General features: G+C 38.2%; 1 protein-coding gene across 1 annotated transcript in view; it reads left to right on the forward strand.

Annotated features, from left to right (window-relative positions):
- Positions 1-21569, forward strand: part of mre11a (MRE11 homolog A, double strand break repair nuclease) — a 43735-nt gene extending 22166 nt beyond the window's left edge. Inside the window, exons 12-20 of the mRNA XM_064302665.1 lie at positions 476-579; positions 8683-8856; positions 14075-14134; positions 14581-14782; positions 17392-17481; positions 18579-18640; positions 19793-19857; positions 21014-21104; positions 21232-21569. Coding sequence (XP_064158735.1) covers positions 476-579; positions 8683-8856; positions 14075-14134; positions 14581-14782; positions 17392-17481; positions 18579-18640; positions 19793-19857; positions 21014-21104; positions 21232-21291 — 908 coding nt within the window. The 3' untranslated portion in view covers positions 21292-21569. The remainder of the gene's footprint in view (positions 1-475; positions 580-8682; positions 8857-14074; positions 14135-14580; positions 14783-17391; positions 17482-18578; positions 18641-19792; positions 19858-21013; positions 21105-21231) is intronic.
- The last annotated feature ends 329 nt before the right edge of the window (positions 21570-21898 follow it).

Raw genomic sequence — 21898 nt, forward strand, 5'->3', positions numbered from 1 at the left:
TTGTCATGCCTCCTAGTTTGACTTAGCATAGGTTAGGTCAGAGAGTGATGTTTACTGTGTGAATTTGACTTAATGTGTTCATGGCTATGAAAAACTGATACAAAATGTATATTGTACCTTGTGGGACCTTTGTTTTGTGGTTGTTCCAATGACCTTCGGTATACACTTATTGTACGTCGCTGAAAGCGTCTGCCAAATAAATGTAATTTCACGTAATGTATTAACAAAGCACGCAGGCAAATAATGCTGGTACAGTAATACCATTGGTAGGGTGCTATTACCTCACATGACATGATCTCCCACACACAAAATCTTGTGCTGATACCACAGTGATTGGCCTGATGCACACAACCATGGCAAGTCAATTTAGCAATTACTGTCTGTCCTTTAATCGAGTGCTTGAGCTGCATGATTTGGTTCTCTGCTTCCTGACCTAGACCGCAGCTCTGATCGGGTCTCTTGCCTTTGTGTGCAGGTGAGGACATTGACTTTGATCAGATCCTGAGCCGAACCTCCTCTGACGTGATGCAGCTGAGAGTGGAGGACCTGGTGAAGCAGTACTTTGAGACGGCTGAGAAAGTGAGTATGGAACAAGGTGGCAAAGAAATGCACAGTCCGAGCGAAACTTCTATTTGAGCCAAACTATTTCAGTTCTCAAAAAACATGGGACAGTGGCATTGACCATTATATACTACATGGCCAAAATTATGGGGATACCTTACATCCAATATCTCATCCAAAATTATGGGCATTAATATGGAGCTGGTCCACCCTGATTGAGTGATTAGGCCTGGCTTGCAGTTGGCTTTCCAATTGATCCCAAAGGTGTTGGGTGGGCTTGAGGACATGTATATACTGGCCAAGTTCTTCGACGCCGTTTTTGACAACCATTTCTATAGACCTTGCTGTATGCCCTGGGACATTGTCATGCCGAAACAGCAAAGGGCCTTCCCCAAACTGTTGGGGAAGCACAGAATTGTCTAGAATGTGATTGTACTGTATGCTGTAGCATTAAGATTTGCCTTCACTTGAACTAAGGGGTCTAGCCCAAAACATGGCCAAACCATAGATACACTATATCTCTCCAGTTCCATAATGAGTAAGGAACGGGTTCTTGTAATCTAAAGGTTGCTGGTTTGATTCTCGAGTAGAACACTGCCATTGTACACCTTGAGCAAGGTACCTAACCTGCATTGCTTCAGTATCCAGCGGTTTAAATGGATGCAATGTAAATGCTATGTTAAAAAAGTTGTGCAAGTCGTTCTGGATAAGAGAATCTCCTAAATAACTTTGATGTAATGGAATGTATTGGGACAAAGTCAAATAAGATCAGATCTTTCCTAATTTCCCATAGGACATTGAATTTGGGTCTCAATGACTGGAGAAAATGACATTTAAAATTGTTGAAAAAATAGCTGCTAGGTCAGATTTATTTTGTGTAAATACAGGTGAGATAGAAATGGGAATAATTTGAAGTGAAATGCAGGTAACCAGGCAATAGATCCTTGGGACTGGATTTATATGTGAGGAAAATTAGACGAGCTATTCTAACCAAGGGGAATTTCTTTTGGCCTTTTAGGTTATTGAATGTAATTGGTTATTACGTCCTGCACTGTTAAAGGGCTCCCGATTGGCTCAGCCGGGAATAGAGTGTCCTTGTCATTGGCTGATAGACAAATAAATCATGCTCATGTTGCAGTTGCAGTGTACTTGGGTGTGGGTGGAGGGAACTCAGTAAGCACAGCTGTTTACTCAAAATTGGATTGGGGAGAATTAATTCAATTATTAGTACTATTGGACCGTACTGGGAAAAATGTGTGTCCATACAGACAATTAACTTGAAATTGCGTTGGGGGGAAATTAATTCAATTAATACCTATATCCGTGGACCAGACTGGGACAAATATGTGTCCATGCAGAAAAAAATATTTAGAAAGTAATGTTTCAATAATTTTGAATTTCATCTAGATGAATAATGAATAATTTTGAATGAATACTTTTACTCATGTTCAGTTCTACAATACATTCTTCTGTTGGAGTGTAAATATAAATTGATATACTTTTTATAAATATGAATATAACTTGATATATCTCTCAAGCTTTCTGACCTTGCTGTAGTGATGGTAAAATTAGAACACGCATTCAAATCTGCCATTGGTCTTTAAACCATTATAAGGGGCACATTTATATGCTTTATAATGGACAAAAAGCATTTAGTTCATTTTTGAAGAGGTTTTGGGTAGGTTTTTGGACCCCAATACTGATGAAAAGACGTGTAATGAAATATATGATTATGTTATGATTTACAGCAATGTGAAATTTTGGATTTGGAGACACTAATGAACATCAGGGAACACTGCTTACTTTTTGCTACATATAATTTAAATAGTTCTGCAGAGCACCCTCAGATTTTGTGTACTTGTGGTCAAGGAGTTTATGATACAGGACTTTTTTTATATGTGTGTTTTATATATATAACTGTTTTACATGTGTGATCTCTCAGTATTTCATTTCAAACTGAAGGAGAACTTAATTTTTGCATTTTCACCAACATAATTGCATGTGTGGCACTTTATTACTTCTACCTGCATTATGTGTAAAACTGTAGATTACCGTTTGTTAAATTAAACAACCTAATACTGCTACAACTAATGAAAATGTATGAGTTATCAAACTATTTTAGGGAAGAAAAAACATTTCTTCGTGAATATAATAAATTCATATTTTATTTATATTACTATTTATAATTATCTATTTAAAAAATTAAAATGAAATATTCTGAATTCTAAATGTTTTATGGAGCTACAGTAGAATAAATCAGGAATAGTCAATTGTTAAATTGTGAGAAAAAATTGCGGAACTTTGTCAGTGTAGACCTCAGAATTGATGTAGAAAATTGTTGTGATGGAAATGGATAACCCAGTGAATTTATAGCTAAAAAATAAAAAAATATAAAATGTGCTAATTATCATGTCAACTACAAAGACTGTGTTTGCTATGAATCGACATCCCTGTTTCCAACAATACCTTGAGAAATTTCTATTAAGAATAAATGAGTGGGATGTGTGTCATTTAAGCTATACCTGCAATATAGATGTGGCAGTCATATTGACTTATTGTTCAAACAGCATGAGGTGGCATTTGTCAGCCTTTTTACAAATTTCTATAGCTGAGCAATATAGAGATATGCTTAGGTTCCTTTGGACAAATGACATCCTCAAGAAAAATGAAGATGTTGCACTATGTACTCTGAGAATGACATGGGTTTGATTTGGAGCATCTGGAAGTACACATGGGTTTGCTTTTTGTAGCATATGGAATGTCTGTATGTGGATGATGTGATCAGTGGAGCGGAGAGTGTGGAAGCTGCACATTTTCTATGCACAACAGTGAAATAGATCATGAGGTCTGCAGGCATATCATTGTGCAAATTGAAAATAAATTCAACTGAACTTCAGAATAAATGGAAGAAAGAAAGAGGGAATGATGATGACCGAAAACAGTGAAACAAAAGGTAAAAGTACTCAAAGTTCTCGGGTTGATCTGGAGAACAGACTCTAATTATTTTGTTTTTGACTGTGCTGGAAATCCAGAAAGACAGAAAGAACATGAAACAAAGTGTATTTCAGTCTGACGCAATCATTTTTGATCCAGTTGTATTTCTGTCCCCATTCACATTATTTATAAAACATCTTTTTCAAGAGACTTGGGAACAAGCACTGGGGTGGGATGATGAACTGCCAGATGATCTGTCCAATCAGTGATACCAGTGGTGAAATCACCGATCTTAAATTAGTCTTGTGATGCCAACAAGACTGCATATTGTACGGTAGCATGCATGCGTGCAAGCAAGTCTACTGGTGAGTGTAGTTCAGTTTGAATTTCTTTTAGAGGCAGCCCTTTGATGAAAATCACTTTCCTTGGGCTAGAGTTGTTAGGCTTTTTGATAAGAGCGAGATTAGGCAAATATCTTGTAACCCATTTGAAAATGACTCCATAGGACCGATTAAGTGATTGTACTGCATTGGATTAAAAGGTCAAGAAAGCAATGGAACCCCTTCACCGACAATAGAGGGACACAGATTCAGACCCTGTCAGAACCTGAAAACTGGAGGCATTGCAATTGCAAAAAATTTGGCAGACATTGGCACACAAAGAGCCAGAGCAGATATTTTGAAGAATGACATGCTCTGGTGGCATGGGCCAGAGTGACTGAGAGTTACTGACAGTTACTCCAGCAGTTGATGACTTGTTTGAGGAAAGTATCACACAAAACTAACTGACAGCTCAATCTGACCATAGCGATGGCCATTCAGTCCAAGAAGCCGTTCTACCACTGGAGAACTACAGCAGACTAACCACAGTGTTGAGGATCACTGCTTGGATAATCCAATTCATTTGTAATGCACTTCACCAGAAGAGAACTAGAGAACTGTCCACTAATTAAATTGAGCTTGCAGAGAGATATTGGATTCAGGTAACTAAAAAAAAGGTTTTGCCAAGGAGAACAAACAAATAAAAAGTGAAGAGAACGTAGACAATCTAAAGTATGCAACCTCAACCCATTCCTGGGTGATCATGGACTGTTAAGAGCTGGTGGAAGACTTCAAAAGACAAACTGGACCTTTTTAATTGAAGCATCCCTGGATTCTACTTACCAATTGCATATTCACAAGTGAAACGGTCTCATCAAGATGTAATGCATTCTGGTCTCCAGGACACTTTGACACCAGTCAGAAAGTCTGAGAAATGTTTTGGATCATGAAAGGAACACAAGTACCAAATAAAATTGTAAATCACTGACTCGTATGCAGAACATTCAAGGTCAGACATGACATGGGCAATGGGTAACTGCCATGACTTGTGTGGATTTTGCAGGTCCACTATATGTAAAGTCAACCCAGAGGAATCCGTAGGCATATATGGCACGATTCATCTGTGCAGTTACTAGGGCTGTGCATTTGGAGTTAGTTTCATATTTTACCACTGATAGTTTTCTTTCAGATGCTTGTAGCAAGAAGGGGAATTTGTCAAACATTGTAGAAACCAAGTTGATCAGGCTGACATGGACACCCCTTTTTATACAAACAAGTATAGATCCTTTAATAGAAAATAAATGGCAATCATAAAATTCAGCTCTCCAGTGTTTCCTTGGAATATGCATTGTCTAAACAGTAGTCCAGGAGTACCACAGAAAGCACTGACTTGGACAGAAATCACCTTCAATAGATTAAAAAAGATTGAATTTTTGGAGGCTATTAAGATAAGTGCAGCCCCTTTCACAATCCATCTCTCTCCGTACTTCAGTGCTCAAGTGCAGTTTGACTCACTAGATTGTGACATTTTTAAATGTTAATGTCATAGGTTATGAAATAAATTGGCATCCATTAAACCCTTTAAAGGTCTTCAGAAATCCACTCTTCACGATTGTACATCTGAGAAGTTGAAGCATTGATGAGATGCGATAGTATGTTATCTTAGAAGAGCTTACAAAAGGGGTGTCCAAATTTTCCGTAATCCTTGCAAAATATTAAAAGAATGCTAGAAGGAATACGGTATTTTTGATATATATCTATAAGTGTGGATATATTTTACTTAATTAGCTTTATCGATTGATATCATGAGTGACGTGGCAGCAGATATGGCAGCAGTCCTGTTTTTCAGATGGTTCTGACCAAGTATTTAGTTACATATATCAGATTAGAATCACTTGCATAGGAGTGAAACACCTATTATAACTAAGTGTTTGAAATCACTGGCCAAGCGGGAAGCTTTCAAAATTATTCTGAAAACCATAAGGAAATCTGTCCTTAGAGCAGGGAATAAATGGTGAGCCAAGTTAAAAATTGCACTCATACTAACATCTACTGTATTTGAAATATTTCTACATTTTCAAGAAGTACTATCAGTAGCTAATTGTATTTAAACAGTTGGATTGAAAAGTTTGCTAGTTAATTAACAGTGGAATTTTTTAAAAGCAGTTCAGTGAAGAACCACATTGCATTTTCTAAAATACAGTATTTAATGATTTGATGTATGTTAAGGAATGCATACAAATAATGTATTTTTAACCTTGCATTTGAGGGGCTTTTTCAGCTTTATTGGACAGAACAGTGTAGAGAGACAGGAAGAACAGGGGCAGAGAGAGGGAGAGACGTGCAACAAAGGTCGCGTGGTCGGACTCGAACTGCCGACGTCGCGGCCCATAATGAGCATGTGGACAGTACTCTACAGGCTACGCCACGAGACGCCCCTTAACCTTGCATTTTAACATAATGTATACAGTGTGTGTACATGCATATGCATTCTTAAACATATGAGTTATGTGTATTCATACAGACACAAAACAAACACACACACAAGACTGGGCATTCCAGAAAATAAAAAAGCTTGTCTTTGCTTAAGATTCATCTCCTTGTTTTTTTAAGGAGATATTAGAGTAGCTTCCATAATGTTTGGAATGAAGACATATTGATTTGGCTTTGTACTCCAGAGTTTTTAATCAACCAGTTCAAAGTCCAGATTCTCCACTTTTATTAAATTATATTTTATACATTTTGGTTTCACCATGTAGAAATTACAGCTCTTTTTATACTTAACTCCCATTTCTGGACACAATAATGTTTAAGAAAAATGGCTTCACGGGTGTTTCTGTTTACTCATGTGTGTTAAATTGCTTCATTAGTTCAAGTATAAGAGAGCTTTCAATATCTAGTCTTGATTATAGGCTTTTGATTGCTTTGTAGGTATCAAAAGCCTAGAATCAGGCAGCCATAAGGCTGCAAAACCAATAGTCTACAAGCATTATAGTGATTGAACGGTGAAGATGACGCACAAATCATACAGTTCTCCGAAAATACAGTGATTAACTGTTAACTGTGTTAACTGGTTAAATGACATGAAGCTGCACACCTTGCTATATAACAGCACACCCAATGCTATTATATGTAAATCTCAAGTCAATATTTGAAAGTGCTATAATCAATCATTATCATTGACATGAAAAAACACCTAGTCTTCCTTGAAAAATAAGCGAGTGGGATGTGACTGCTGCATTGCCAAAATGGAGTAGGAAGAACCCGCTTTTCTTCAGAAAAGGGTTTTTTGGTTTAGGCAACCACTCAAAATGGCCAATATAAAACTACCCGTACATTTCCTTTGCCTCTCTGCCGCTCAGTGCACTGTCTATCATCCCTTTTGAGTCAAAAGACACTTTTCAGTCACTGTTCATTTCACTGTTTGGATAGATGTACCTGCTTTTTCCTCTCATGGTTAATGAGTTATTTTCTCCTCTTATAAAAAAAGGCAATTCAGCTATAATTGCCTGGCCTTTACACCCTGGCCTGTGAAAGCAGCTTTCAATGTTCCAGGGCATCTGATCTCTCTGTCTTGTTTTAGAAGCAGTAAAAAAAAATCGTGAATTTTTGGAAATCTATCCAATTGTTTTGCAAAGTTGGGAGTGCTGGTCGGGAGGTGGAGCGGTATTTAAATTGAGTCAAATCCTGTTTTATTTTTATTTTTTGAACCACAGGTAGCCTAATACCTTTAGCCTGTATTGCAAGTAAAATAAACACAAAAGTTGCAAGAAATATGGCAAAGAAGAAAGAGCTAGGCATAGATGTGTGACCATATTTACTGATTTGTCTTTCCCATAGATCTAAATGTAATTGCACTGTGACTGTGCTTAGCTGAATCATTTTGTGTGTGTGCGTGTGCGTGTGTCTGTGAGTGAATTTTCACTTGTGTGCATGTGGTGGTAGCGAGAAAGAGAGAAAGAGAATTGAGCCTCCCCTGAGCTGAATATGACGTTCTTGCAAATGACTGCAAGCATAAGTCAGTCATTTGCGCAGAGGGAGGATGGGTTAGACCCCGCCGTGGTCTTAATCTAACCTTGCTTAAACCCCAGAATCTGTCTGGGTTTATTTGAATTAATCCCTTTTTGCATATGTATTTGGAGTCTCTGCCAAATTATGTTGTGTCTTATGCTAATAATTTGGAACATTGCTCCTCAGGAACAATTATTATACATGTGGCTGGGGAGCGGTACACTGGAAACTGCCAGAAAGAAAAAGCACAACGAAAAGCTCTTGGTGACCACCCCACCTAATTTAAATGGGATATTTCCATGGGCTACGTATTTCTTAATTTTTAAGGACAGGGGACAGTCTGCACTATGTACTTATTTTCACTTTATTCAGACAGAGGGAAAGCAGAGAGTTACAGGTAGAAATTGGGTCACAGTACAAAGAGTGCCGAGACAAAGAATGAAACCCCCAGCTGCACAGGGAGATTTTTATTTGTGTTGAGATTTGGCCTCGCCCTACAGGCTGTGCCACATTGTATACCAGCTTTACCTGAACCAGCAGTTCCTCCAAATAGTTAATTGTATTGTCTACTTGTACACCTTGTCATTAGACAGGCCAAACATATGAAATGTAATTCATTATTTGCAAAACTACACATAGTCGAGTGCCCTTATGGCCTGTTAGACACATGTTAGAGCTCTTACCACTCATAACACAAACCAACTATTTTTTAATAACCAATAACAATTTTTGAATCCAGGGTAATGGGATAGCGCAAGAAAACATAAAGTTGTATATTCCGTTTTTTTTTTTTTTTTTTTTGCAGACTGTAGGCTTCTGTAAGTGTGTCTAAGGCTCTGTTACGTCCTCTCCCCAGAACGTGCAGCTGTCTCTGCTGACGGAGCAGGGCATGGGTAAGGCCGTGCAGGAGTTTGTGGATAAGGAGGAGAGGGATGCCATTGAGGAACTCATTAACTACCAGCTGGAAAAGACCCAGCGTTACCTGATGGAAAGGAGTGTGGAAGCAGTGGAAGAGAAGATCGACGAAGAGGTTGGTGGCACTGCTAGAGATATTAATTATTTTTCTACCATTACAACTTTATCCTTTGTTACCCATGTATTCATTGTACACTGTGATGTCAGATCAGTTTTTGTACTAAATCTACATTTTAAAAGCCCAAAATAAAATGTAATGCAAGCTAGTTCATTTTGTGCTCAGTTCCAGTTCACTGTCCTCCCTTGTAAGCCCCCCCATCTGTTTTTCCGATCAGTTTTATGACTTCAGTTCCTGTTCATTTCCAGTCTATTTCAGTTTGGAGTAAATACAACAAACATGATTTCAAATCAGTATTCTCCCCTCAACAAACTTAAATTGAGTACCCTATCTACAGGAACTCAGTTCCTGCAACTCAATTCCCATAAATGACTGAAATCAGTCACCTTAATTCTTTCTACACCTGTAAAACAACGTTGTGCTGAATTACAGTAATTCAGGGATTGAGGCGTCAGATAGCATGCAGTAAGTGGAAAAGCCCAGAGCAATTCATCAGGTAACAGTGAAGCAGGTGTTCATCTGGTGCTGACTCGTGGACAGAGAGATTTCTCCTTACAGTTAAATATGGTGAGGTACAGAATTTTCTCTTAAGTGGTCATGGAGTCTCCAGATTGGACAAGCAACATGGTAGCCCTAAAGCTGAAAAATGAAAAGAAACACTGAAAGTAGTTTGTGTGGTCAGTTTGTTTAAAATGGCAGGATTTCACCAGTTTGAAAAGTGGGAGCTCAGAACTGAAGGGGGAGGTACTAAACAACCTTTGTTGAAAACCCCCCATCATTTCGGAAGACTTACCCCTGTATCTCTGTGAATGCGAATGTGATGGTCCACATACTCATCCGTTTGTTACTCTTACTCTTCTTCCGTTTGACACACACTCCTCACTGCAAACCTCTTTCTTATCTATCAGCTATGCTCAGTCCTTGCTTTCAGCAGCCCTAATGTCCTGTAGTTTATCCAGAGGTTACTATAGCAACAGAAAAGGTCTCAAGCTGATGAACCAGAAGTCCTGATATGTCTGCATAGGTATAACCATGCACTGGCCGATTTAGGCAATTTGTACATTCCCTTGAAATGAGGGTTTGCGCTATTTATTGCTAATTTTTGTTTGTTACATTCAGTGCATACCCTGTGATTCCCATCACATTCTGCTCTCATATTTGACTATCCATCTATCCATTATAGCCTTGGCATGTGTGTCATAAAACAGTTTCTGTTTAAATGAAGCTGTATACTGCTCATAATTGATGTTATACAATGGTATGTCTGGTCATTTGTGAAAATAGAAATAATACACTTTTCATGAATGGTATAATTTTTAAACCTCTTGGTGTCTGTCCAAACACCTTAAAGCCATATTAAGTAGTATTTTTTGTAAATTCTAGTGAGCCTATATTCATTAATGAACGTATGATTTCAATTCATTATTCTAATTGACTTATCCTGTTGTTCATTTAAATACATTATTTCACCTTATAACCTGAGTTGGTTTTGACTTGGTTGATTCCACCAGGTTACTGTTTTACTAACCTATCAACACATTCAGAGATTTACTTGATGATTGTCATTTCCAATAATAATTATTAACTTAAATCACATAAAATATAGTTTAAATGTAGATTAAGCAAGGGGCTTAACACTTAAGCACTAGTGTTCGGAGTGCATTTTTAACAAGGGCATTGACTGTTGGAACCACTGGATTCAGGACATAAGTTACTTAATCCTCATGTCCCTGACAAACACAAGGCACTGGTAATCAACAATACGTTTTGAGACGATTTATAATGTTTTTAACACAATACAACATAATTTAATTTATCCCCAAAGGCCAATTGTAACTGAGCTCAAATAATCAGAAAAAAAACAACAAACTGTACATACATTAATAATTTAAGTTCTGCAAATTCAAGTAAATGAATAAGTGCGTAATGTTTGTTAAAAAAAAAACTTTAAAAAATCTATAATAGCATGGTTTGGCATGTGCATGTAAGACTCAGAACCAAGAGGGCAATGGAGGTAGGTAAAAAATGGCATGTGCTTTTTTCAGGGTTTGCTGTTCATGGACAATTGACTGTTCTTAGTGGCTGCCCTAGATTCAGGAGCAGGAGTTTTTTTTTACTGTTTGTTAATGCTTTGTGTTGTTGACATTCAGTCACTGGAACCAGCAGGTGAATAAAAAGGATGGGATGTCTTACATATTAGTTGTAGAAAGTTGACTTCATTTTTTTTAGTCCAATTGAGTTGAGCTTCATTACAAAGTATTGTCCCAGTTTTCCTTGATTTTCTGACTTGTAACTGTTTATATTATTCTAAACGTTGCACAATTATAGTTTTTCCCAATATGCTCTATTAACCATGGATGCGCGCCATAACAACTAGACATTAACTGAAATAACTGAAATTTGTTTTTTCTGCAATGGGTGCTGTAACAAATGATGGTGTTCATGAGTAACACAGCTTTTCCACATGAATCTGTGTATTTTTGATGAGTGGCATGTATTGCTCTTTTTAACAATTTTCTGTTTTCCTCTTCATGAGAATCAGGGGTGCTTTCATCTTGTATACAATAACTTCCTGTACTCCCCTGCTCCCATAAAACAATGAAAGAAAAAATATTCCTGAATGTGCCCTGCCCCATACTCAAATCACGGCTCTCAAGGTCCGAGCACTGCTGGTTTTCCACCCTCCCTTTACCAGGTAGTCAGGTGTGAATTCAGTCTGGCCAATCGGTAGCTCTAATTGTTCAGTTAATTAACTGGGGGAAAGAAAACCAGGGACGGATTTGGAATTGAGGTCCAGATTTGAGTATCCATGCGTCTAGTTTATGTATTTTTCTTGAATTCTACCTGCTGTAGATATTTTTTGCTTTTCTTCTTTCGCTTCCTACGCACATTCCCTCATTTCCTGCATCCATCCTGAACTCAGTTGATGCTGCCATTAGCACACCTACTTTAGTTTATCCAGGGTTTCCCGTGGCAACAGCTTGGTTCTGGTGCTGTGGAGAAGTAGAGCAGGGCCAGTCTCAGAAGCTGTTGGCGGTAATTACTTGGAACCCCTTGCCATCTGCTCACTAGCTGTCCTTCAGTCCTTTCGCCTTCTTTTGCCCTCTGTTTACAGACTTGTCTTGTCATTCCTGAGAAGCAGACTTTTTGGTTGTCGAATGCACAGTACACTAATGACTTAGACCCAAAAACACAAGGTTACAATTTATTTCATCACATAATTTATTTGTTTTGAAAAAGTGTGATTGTCTCCGGTATGAATGCAGCTGAAAGTCTGTAATTTCTTTTACTCCTGGAAAATCTCAGAAGCAATAAACATTGCTGTCTGGTTGTGGTTGGCCACCCCAAATTACATTTTATTTCAGCATAATTTAATCCTGGCTTGTGGACAAAGAATCAAATGTCCTTTCTTGCTTACAGTGACTGTATTCAAGTCAGCTACAGAAAAACCTGCTCAGCGAACCTACCCTGGGTAAATAAAGGTGAAAAAAAAAACACCATATCAGATGAACATAATTTCACTGGTAATCATTCATAATTTCTGGTGTGCTGCTTATCCTTCAAATAGTTCATTTAAATCTATCGTTGACTCTTTTCTGTGTCTTAATGGCAGTTGCACTTGACATGACTTTATGGAAATAAAGATATCTGTCCTTCTCTAAACGGGGTCCATGTTCATATTGACCACCTCAACAACGCAAATTAAATGTGAATGTGTTCTCCTCTGCTACAGTTGCAGGAAAGTGTGCAGTTATATGCCATCTGAAAGCATGACAGAATTACTGAGTGACTGCAATTTAATAATTCCAGCCTTTAATTTAATATAGTTAAATCAGAGATGAATTGTACTGGTTTCAAAAATGATACTACTGGCAAGACAGTCGACCCCTGATCCTACTAAAAAAGTGTCATAGTTGGTGAGTGAATGTAAATGAACCAAAATGGTGTGTGTAGTGTGCAGTTTTTTTGTGGGAAAAAAAATGGCCCAACTGATATGCATGAAAGTGTTGGCATAGTAGAAAGAGGGCCTGTGCCACCTGTGTGCTCAGCATAAAGCTGATGTTGTGACAAATAAGGGGGGGGGGGGAGTGACTGATGCGGCCCTCCCATTTCACTCAGAAGTGACTTTTTTTGTATTGATTTTCCCGAGCATGTTGGGGCACACTGTCTGGTTGTAAGACAGCTGTACAATCTGCTCGTGTCATCAGTGATGCCCACATCTCCTTCTTGGAGAACGGTGACTCAACAGTATCAAAGGAGTTGGTTATTTGCGAGCTGCTCTCCAAGCAGCTGTCCAAGCTTTCCAAGCAGCTCTCCTTGTCCACGTTCTTGTGCTTTCTTGCTTGGGCTATTATGACTTACTGCTAGGAGGCCTCCCAGCATGCACCAGTAAACTACTCCAGCTCATTAAAAATGTGGCAGTACATCTCATTTTCAGACTCCCACCTGTCTCATCATTTTTTTTTTTTTTTTTTGCTAATCAGACAGATAAGGTGACCAATCCCCTTTTCACACTGTTGAGGTTGAACCACTCTCTCTCTCTCCTCTGCTCCATTCCTCCCCACAGAATGGGACAGGTGGAGTGAGCTGCCAGGACCAGTAATGACTGCTGTGTCTGTCTTCACACATGGGCCAATAACTCAATTATTCAGAGAGTTCATAACATTACATTTATTTGGCAGACACTTTCATCCAAAGCAACGTACAATAAGTGCATACCGAAGGTCAATGGAACAACTACAAAACACATGTCTAATAAGGTACAATACTCATTATGTAGCAGTTATTCATAGTCATGAACACATTAAGTCCTGTTCCAACAGTAAGCATAGGCTAGGTCAGAGAGTAATATTAAGTTAAACTAGGAGGTATGACAACAAGCTACAATATCAAGATAACGAAACAAGTGCAACTATACAAGTGCAATATAAGTACTGGATAGAGGTACATGTAATATGAAAATGGCACAGGAGGTACATGTGTAACACTATGATCTCAGTGCACTCCTGTTCTTAGCAAGCTTGGAAAGTTTTATAATTACAGCTTCAACTGTAACTTTATTTATACAAGTTTCAAGTTTGTGTCAGACCTGGGTCAAATATGTTTTTGAAATACTTTCACTACTCTTAAATATTTTAAAAATGAATTTGCCCTAGGTCTGATGTACATGCACGCGTGCTTTCTTTTGATCTTAATACACGTTATTGACCTTTAGATCCGTCGTTTTCGAGACTCAAAGAAGAACACAGCAGAAGAGGATGAGGAAGTTCGTGAGGTATGCTTTTCTGTTGAGTGCATGGTGTATATGTCATCGTTTTGAAAATGTAGAATTATTCATGAAATATTCTGATGATCTTGGGCTTTTAAATGAAATGACACACAATTGGATGGCTCAGTTATGAGTTTGATTTGGATTATTGAAAGGAATAGTTCACAGATGTCACTGATTCACATTGTGACTGAAGTTAGTTTGAATGGCTCAGTTTCATTAATATTTATGTGTTCTATTTGTGTAAAAAAAAAAAAAAAAGCGAACAGCAGTAATTTGTTTACAATCATTTAGTTACACTTCAGGTTTACTTAAATCCAGGAAACAAAACTGGCAATTTATGGTTATGTTGGTTCATTTCTGAGACCTTCAAACTTTCTGAAAACATGGAAATATATATTTGTTTTGAGAGCAGCTATCCACTGTACCATGTTCTGTTGTGACTGCCACAGGCCATTAATCGTGCAAAAGCCCATCGAGCACAAAACCCCGGAGACCCCTTCCTGGACGATGACATCAGTCCCTCTGAGGAAGCCGATGTTGCCATGGATTCTGATGACGCCTCTGCCCCACCTTTACCCACCCGTGGCAGAGGAAGGGGCCGGGCACGAGGTCAGAGTTCATCAACCAGAGGAACTTCCAGAAGGGGCAAGGGTACGTCTTGCATGCTTCATCAAAGTGATATCAAAATGATACGTTTTTACGCTGTATGATTTGTGCTGCTCAGCAGCAGCATCTGCTGAAGCTCATTTCCTGTATTGTGTCTGCTGGTTTTTGTCCAGTTTCTCTGGCTGAATAGTCTAATTAGCTATACATTGGTATCATTGGTTCACTCATATATTAGACCACAGTAATGTATGTCAGGCAAGAATAAGGTTATTTCTAGGTTGTCATTCATGATTTTATCTAATTGTTTAATTAAATTGAGCTAATTAAATGTTTCATATTTTAAACCTTGTGTTCGGTTTGGATCAAATTTTAGTAAAAGAGCAATCACTATTTAAAGTAAATAATAAAAGTGTCATTTTTAGGGGTGAAAAGGTTCATCATACAAAGAAGCAAGGAAATAAAATTTCAGTATCAGTCTGAACATATTTTCTGTTATATTGCTGAGTTTTTAAATGAATGATTATGAATTATGATTAATTATTGTTCATTATGTTTGCACACAGCAGGCTTAAAAGCTTATTTTTTAAAATTGATTTAATTGGGAACATTTATTAGCGCATCAAAGATTTCTCAGGCAAACACGTAACCAGTCAACTAAAGGCAAAATTGACCCTAGCTGAGGGCAGCATCATTATTTTTGAATCTGAGGGTTGTGTCATCAGTGTTGTCACAGTAACCTGCTACGAGACCTTCACTTTAGCGCACCTGTACTGTGCTTCACTAGCAAAATAGCTGAGCTATACCTGCTATAGTAACACCACTTATGTCTACATTGCCGCTGCTCTTTCTTTCACACTGTGCTTTCATTAACTATTTTTAAATATTACAACAATACAAGTGGCCTACATTTCCTGCACATATTTCCCAGGGCTTTTAATTATTTAAATGAAATTTAGAATAAAGGTAAATTGTATTCTTGAACTTATAAAGAACAAAGAGGCCTAACATACAACATACTGTGACACGTGAACATGCGTTACAGAATGTGGCATCACCTCTTGAGAAAACGATAGGAGTTCGATTAGGTTGGGGGCCATTGGTCTATACCTCAGTGGGCTAATCATGCTGTGTCCAATGCTGCTGAGAAACACACATTTACAATAATATAGTCCCCTGGAAGTGGCGAGGGGCTTGGTATTCAGAGCTATTTTTAATCATTCTATTACTCATTATTGGCTCGTATACAAGGAAATGAACATTTTATATTAGCAGTAGATGGTCCCTGGGCCTCTGGATGGACTGAAGGGTCCTGGTGTTCAGAGGGCACTGTATGGTATGAGGGGCCCATGGGGCACCAGTGGTAAGAGGGCAAAAAACATTTCTTCATTGAATTCACACTGTTCCTAAAGTTATTGGTGCACATTAAAGCACTATATGTCTATAAATTGTACATTCAAAGTCGATTATTCCTGGGTGTGGGGCCGAGACTCCTTATAGCCCAAGCCCCTGCTCGAGGCCCCTGGTGGCCAGAGAACCCAGGCCTTGTGTCTGCAACAAAACTTATCAAATCTTTTAAAGAAATAAAAACAAAAACACAGTACCCTTATTATTGTAGTAATTCTGTTTCAGCATGCTGTTTCTAACAATGTCCTGTTAAATCAAAAGCCTGCTCTTTCCATGATGGCCCAAAACAATTAAATGTAGCCTATCAATGCATTTACTCATATTTTTTTACTAGCAGCAACTGCCCACTGATTCTTTTGAAACTGAAAGTGCTTGTTTCTGTCACTACAGATGCGTATGTTATTCCGATTTTTTCCCATTGCTGCAATCATTTTTCCATTTAATAAATAATTCTTTTTTTAACGCTCCGTGATTTCTACCTCATTTTTCAGTTTTTTGTGATTTTTAACTGCTTTACCGTGACTGCTCCATGATGTTAGCCAATTGCAAATGCCCAGCCGTAATTGTTTGGTGGCTGTTTAATCTGTACGACGTCTCAGGGAGTGCAAATAGGGTGATTTTCATTGCAAAAAAAGTGCGTCTTCAAGGCCTACACCTGTGTCTTTCTTGCGCCTTGATTTATGCCTGCTTTTTAGAGGCAGAAAAATTTCACCCAAAAATCAACTCTGGTTAATTGCGTTGTAAAGGCAACAGCATACATAATCAGTCACACTTATCTCCACCCGTTATTTCTGTCATTATGCATTAAGGAGAGAAGCACACCTTGCGATGACTCACATACATGACACGTGTACTGTGCTTCCAGCCCCATGTACCATGTTTAGCACATAACACAAATGTTTCTGGGACAGAATGCATCATATCTGCATCTGAAACTAGCCCCATAGATTCTCTTAAATCTGATGCAAAGGAGGTAGGCATTTACTGGAAACAAGTGACAACGCAACTGAAATGCATCTACCCTTTTGTAATTGGCTGTCAGGCATTACATTACATTATATTACAGGCTTTTTTCAGGCCCATCTGAAATTTGGATAGGATCAATTTTCCAAGGGAGAGGCATAAACAGGGTAGCTTCTTGAGTACAATAATCAGTGGGGGTTGAAAAATTTCTGAAGGCAGTAGATACGTATGTATTTTTCCCTTTGACAGAGGCTTTCTTGTAATTAATTGACTTGTCATTTGTCAAGGTGCTGCAGTGCCATCTGAGTCCAAGCCATCTGGGAGAGGACGTGCCCAGAAGATAGTCAGCCCTGTGAAGAGCAAGTCCATCATGGAGGGTGCGTCTCCACTATCCTGTCCCCCATCCCCCAGTCACCATGTACTGTTCAACAACACATTATCTCCCTTCTCATCTCCTTGTTTACTGTATATTCTGTATACTGTATATTATGCAATCTTATCGTTGATTGTGGAGAATAGGATTTGATGGCGAGACACGTTTTCCCCTGACGGTGAAAGTCACAAGAAAGTACTTGTGTTGGCCTATGTGTGGTACTTGTACACTACTGGAGGAAGCGCTAAGTACAGCGTGAAACATTGCTCCGACGGTGTACTAGTAACCTCCTAAAACCAGAGGGGTTAACACACTCATTTTCCTGGCTGACAACTCATGAAACAAGATGAGACACAGACAATATGAAAGTAGATAGCATTCAGCTGGGAGTAATAAATCTAATTTGATAGTGCAACGTTGTTTGATTTGATTTAATGTTATGTTATTTAAATGTTCATGTTTCTTAATTGTTCAGCTGTTTGTTAAGTGTGCATACATATTTATTATGATGTTCATTCAGGTTTTTATTTAAGCTTAAAGAAATTGTTATTTTAGAGTGTTGTTGTTTTAAATGAAAAATGGCTTGTTTAATTTAGGCTTATTTAATTTAGTCATTGTTTGCAGTTGATCATATTGGAACTAACTAGAGGAAGCATCGCTACTGCAGTTTGAGAAGAAAGCCACACATTATAATTACTTCTCTTCATGCTGTCATAATTCCACTGTGATGTAAAAAACTATATCAAATATTGCCGTATTTCTTAAAGGTGTATCAATGATATGAAAATGGGATATCGTCACAACCCTATCAAAAACAATAAATTTAACTGAAAATATTTAAATCCAAGCCTTCCTAAGAAAGAGTACCCTGCTGGTCCGTTGATATCCCAATTTTTTTTCTCCTATCTCTCACTTGCCTCAGTTTGTTAACTCTGGAAGTTTTCTATTTTCTGAGAACTCTCTGAGACACTCTCCTTTCGGGTGTATTTCTGTACATGTTGTAAGTCACAAAGCAAAGGGTATGTGGTCTGTATGTCTATAGGTGATGCATTCTCTGTTTCATTCTCTCAATCCCTTTGTTCCCTCCTGTTAACATTATAGCCTTTCATGGAACTTCGCAAAGGCCTTCCAGAAGTGCAGCTCCTAAGAATTACACAGATGAGGTAAAATGTTCCCTGTTATTTGAATCTTCTTTATACAGTACAATACAAGGACACATACAGTACTCTCTCCCCACCAAAATAAACTTGCTTACACTTTATCCATATATATATATATATATATATAGTCTTAGATACGTATGCTATCCTGACTGTAATGATAGTCCATGGGACAGAATCATTCCTAATCAAATTCTATTCAAATGCTCATTAAATATAATTGTAAAACAGTCTGTTATGAAGAGCATTTGTATAACAATATTATGTTATTGTGTTTACAAATCACTCAACCAATAGCTACTTTGACTAAATTTAGATTTGATAGCCATCAGCACCACTGGAAAGCAACACGATTCTCAAAAGAAGGCAGAAGCTGTTGTTGAACAGAGAAGCCTTGCATTCAAAGTGGCCCGGTGTCTGAGTCCTTTCAGCCTCATTCACTTTCAGTCTCATTCACTCGAGCAGTCCTTGAATCGGCATATCTAGCCAGTCACGCTCTTTATTAGAAAGGAATAAAGGTGAATGAATCCCTTTCCAAATAGGACACTGGGGTTTTTCTGTGTGGTAGTTGATATCTTGCTGAAAATTGTTCTTTTCCTTCCCTGAATACATATTATCTGCACAGTCTGATGTTTCACTTTAATAAACAGAAAAGGTGTAAATGGCTCAGGAAGGGGCCCTGTGGACAAATGAAAGTCTTTCTGGGGGTGGCTGTTGTTTGTGTGGATGTGTAGAGCTCCATACTGATTTCTGGAATGATCTGTATAAATATTGGGTGGAGTTGAGGACAGCGCGTGGAGAGACGACAGCAGGTGAAGCGAGAAGAGCAACACGTGAAATTAGGATGGCCATTAGAATAAGCAAGTGAATGAGTATATGTAGCGTATCTGCGCGCGCGCACGCACCTAGGACAAGTGAGGAGTTTTAGCACGCCGTGTCCTATGCCCAGAGTGATGAACATCAAATGAGGACATTGACTGTTGAAACTGCTGGATTCAGAACATAGCCGTAAAATAGATATTTTACTTTAGTAACATTTACCTTTCCCAAAAGGCTCCTCTTGCAGATAAGTGCCTTGTAATTACATAATCCTCTGCATTGGCTTCATAATGTCAGACAGAAGTCTCACACATTTATCTGTTGTACTTCTCTCAGGTCACCATTGTTGATGACTCAGATGAAGATGTGTCCATCACACGACCATCCAAGCCAGCACAGAGGTGGGCTCAGACATGTAGCAGTTTTTCAGGGGATTCATTTGTAACACATGTCAAAACTTCAAACCCTTCAAATCCTTTTTTATTTCTTAAAATAAAAACCAACAGTTCAAAACCAACATCCACATTGCTGTTCTGAATTGCTTTAGCTGAGACATTACTGCTGTTAAAAATTCATGAACCTCAGGAAAAAACATTTTTTGTTCTCTGACAGTGACTGGTAGATACCTTTCAAAGCCATGGAAGGATTTTAATTTTGATTCATTTTATATATTTACCTGTATTTGATCTAAAATGTTTACTTTCTTGTGTGCTGATTTACCTGTCATTATTATGACAGGCATTTGCAATGTGGATGTAAAAGCAGTGGAATAGTGCAAATCTGGAATAATTTTGCATTACAGTACATCAGTAGCAAACCTTGACAAGCTGAGTAACAGCATGGAGGGATTACAATAAACTGCCAATATATGGAACAATTAGCGCTGAGCCATAATCAGTTAACCGAGTAACAGCGGTAATATGCTCCTATGACAGTAAAAACCAATTAATTGTCAGTTTAAAAAATGGGAATTTGTTTATTTTGAACATACCATAGCAAGACACTAGCTACAATTCCCACAAGACGCACAAGAACTTTTAAATGTTGGGTGGTAGCCTACATTAATAACACATTTATGGTAAATAAAGTGGATGATATTCTTCTGGTCAGGTAGACATGCAGCTGTTCTGTTGTGCTTGAAGTGTGGATGGGGGGAGGGGACATTACGGCAGGCAGATATCATGCCTAGGCTATGATAGTAGCCTAAACAATGTGATCCACAAACTTGGTCTAATATGTTAGATTTGTCTTTTATATAACATAATTAATGATTTGAATGTGATATACATGATTACATCAAGTTGATGTGCTACCAATGGAAAACTGTTCAGAGGAACCTTAAATCCCTCAAAGTTATGTCTGCATGCACTGATTAGGCTGTGCCCCCAGCTCTTTGGTATCTTGCAGTAGAGATTCCTCTGTCCTGGTTAAATGTTGCACTCATTATAGTATGTTGGGCCCCTTGATTGTGTGGATCTGCTCTTCCTTAAATGTTTGTTGTCAAACTGGTGCTTTTCCTTTGCAAAAAGCAAGTGTACATTGTTTCCTTTTTTTCAGGATCTCCTCTCTTTCCTCAAGTAGGCAGGGTTCTCAGAGCCAAAGCCAGTCATATAAAGGTGTCTGTTATGATGATGACGATGACGATGACGTAAGCAGTTTTCGCTTCCCTTTCTCGTAGTTTGCAGACACTGAAATTTTCCAGTATGCATACTTTTAAAATATATATATTTTAATTTTCTTACTTTGTCTTTTTTCTTTTTTTGCTCACTTTTCAGGAGTTTGATCCATTTAAAAACTCCAGTAGCTCTCATGGAAGACGTGGAAGAAAACAGTGAGAAAAAGATATCTACCAACCACTACTGCTCACACTACTCTCTCAGTTCCATTTGTTTTTGCTTTGAATGGACTGATACTCCTCCCAGCATCCTTCAGTTTAAAAGCATATTCTTGAATGATGTGCTCTGGCTTCCAGTAACACTTTGTGTATTTGTTGTAATCAGACCAATTAAAAACTGTGTCTAGAGGTACGGTAAAAGTTATCCAAGGTTCAAGACGTTATTATTGGACTTGTGGTGTGTTATTGTTCTTTTTTTAAAATAAATTTTTACTCCCAGCTGTTCTCTTTGTTTTACACAGACCAACAGCACCCTGCATGCTAATTCATGTAAAGTCTGGTTTTGGAGGGGCAGAATTTCTGGACTGGAATGGAAAGTCAGAATTATAAATTCCCTGATATTCTAGAAATTCCGTGACCAACATAGCGGTCTTCAATTTAAAAATGTTTGCAAAGTAATAACTTCACTTTCTGATAACATCCCCAGGGACTGCACTGTGACCCCAGGGGGTATTTGGATGGGTTGGTTCAGGAGCCCACACATTTATGACCGGAACTCCAATAGATTATGAAAATTCTGCCATTTTTCCCAATTAGAAACAATTTTA

The sequence above is a fragment of the Anguilla rostrata genome, chromosome 12, assembly GCF_018555375.3.
Source record: "Anguilla rostrata isolate EN2019 chromosome 12, ASM1855537v3, whole genome shotgun sequence".
Taxonomy (NCBI): Eukaryota; Metazoa; Chordata; class Actinopteri; order Anguilliformes; family Anguillidae; genus Anguilla; species Anguilla rostrata.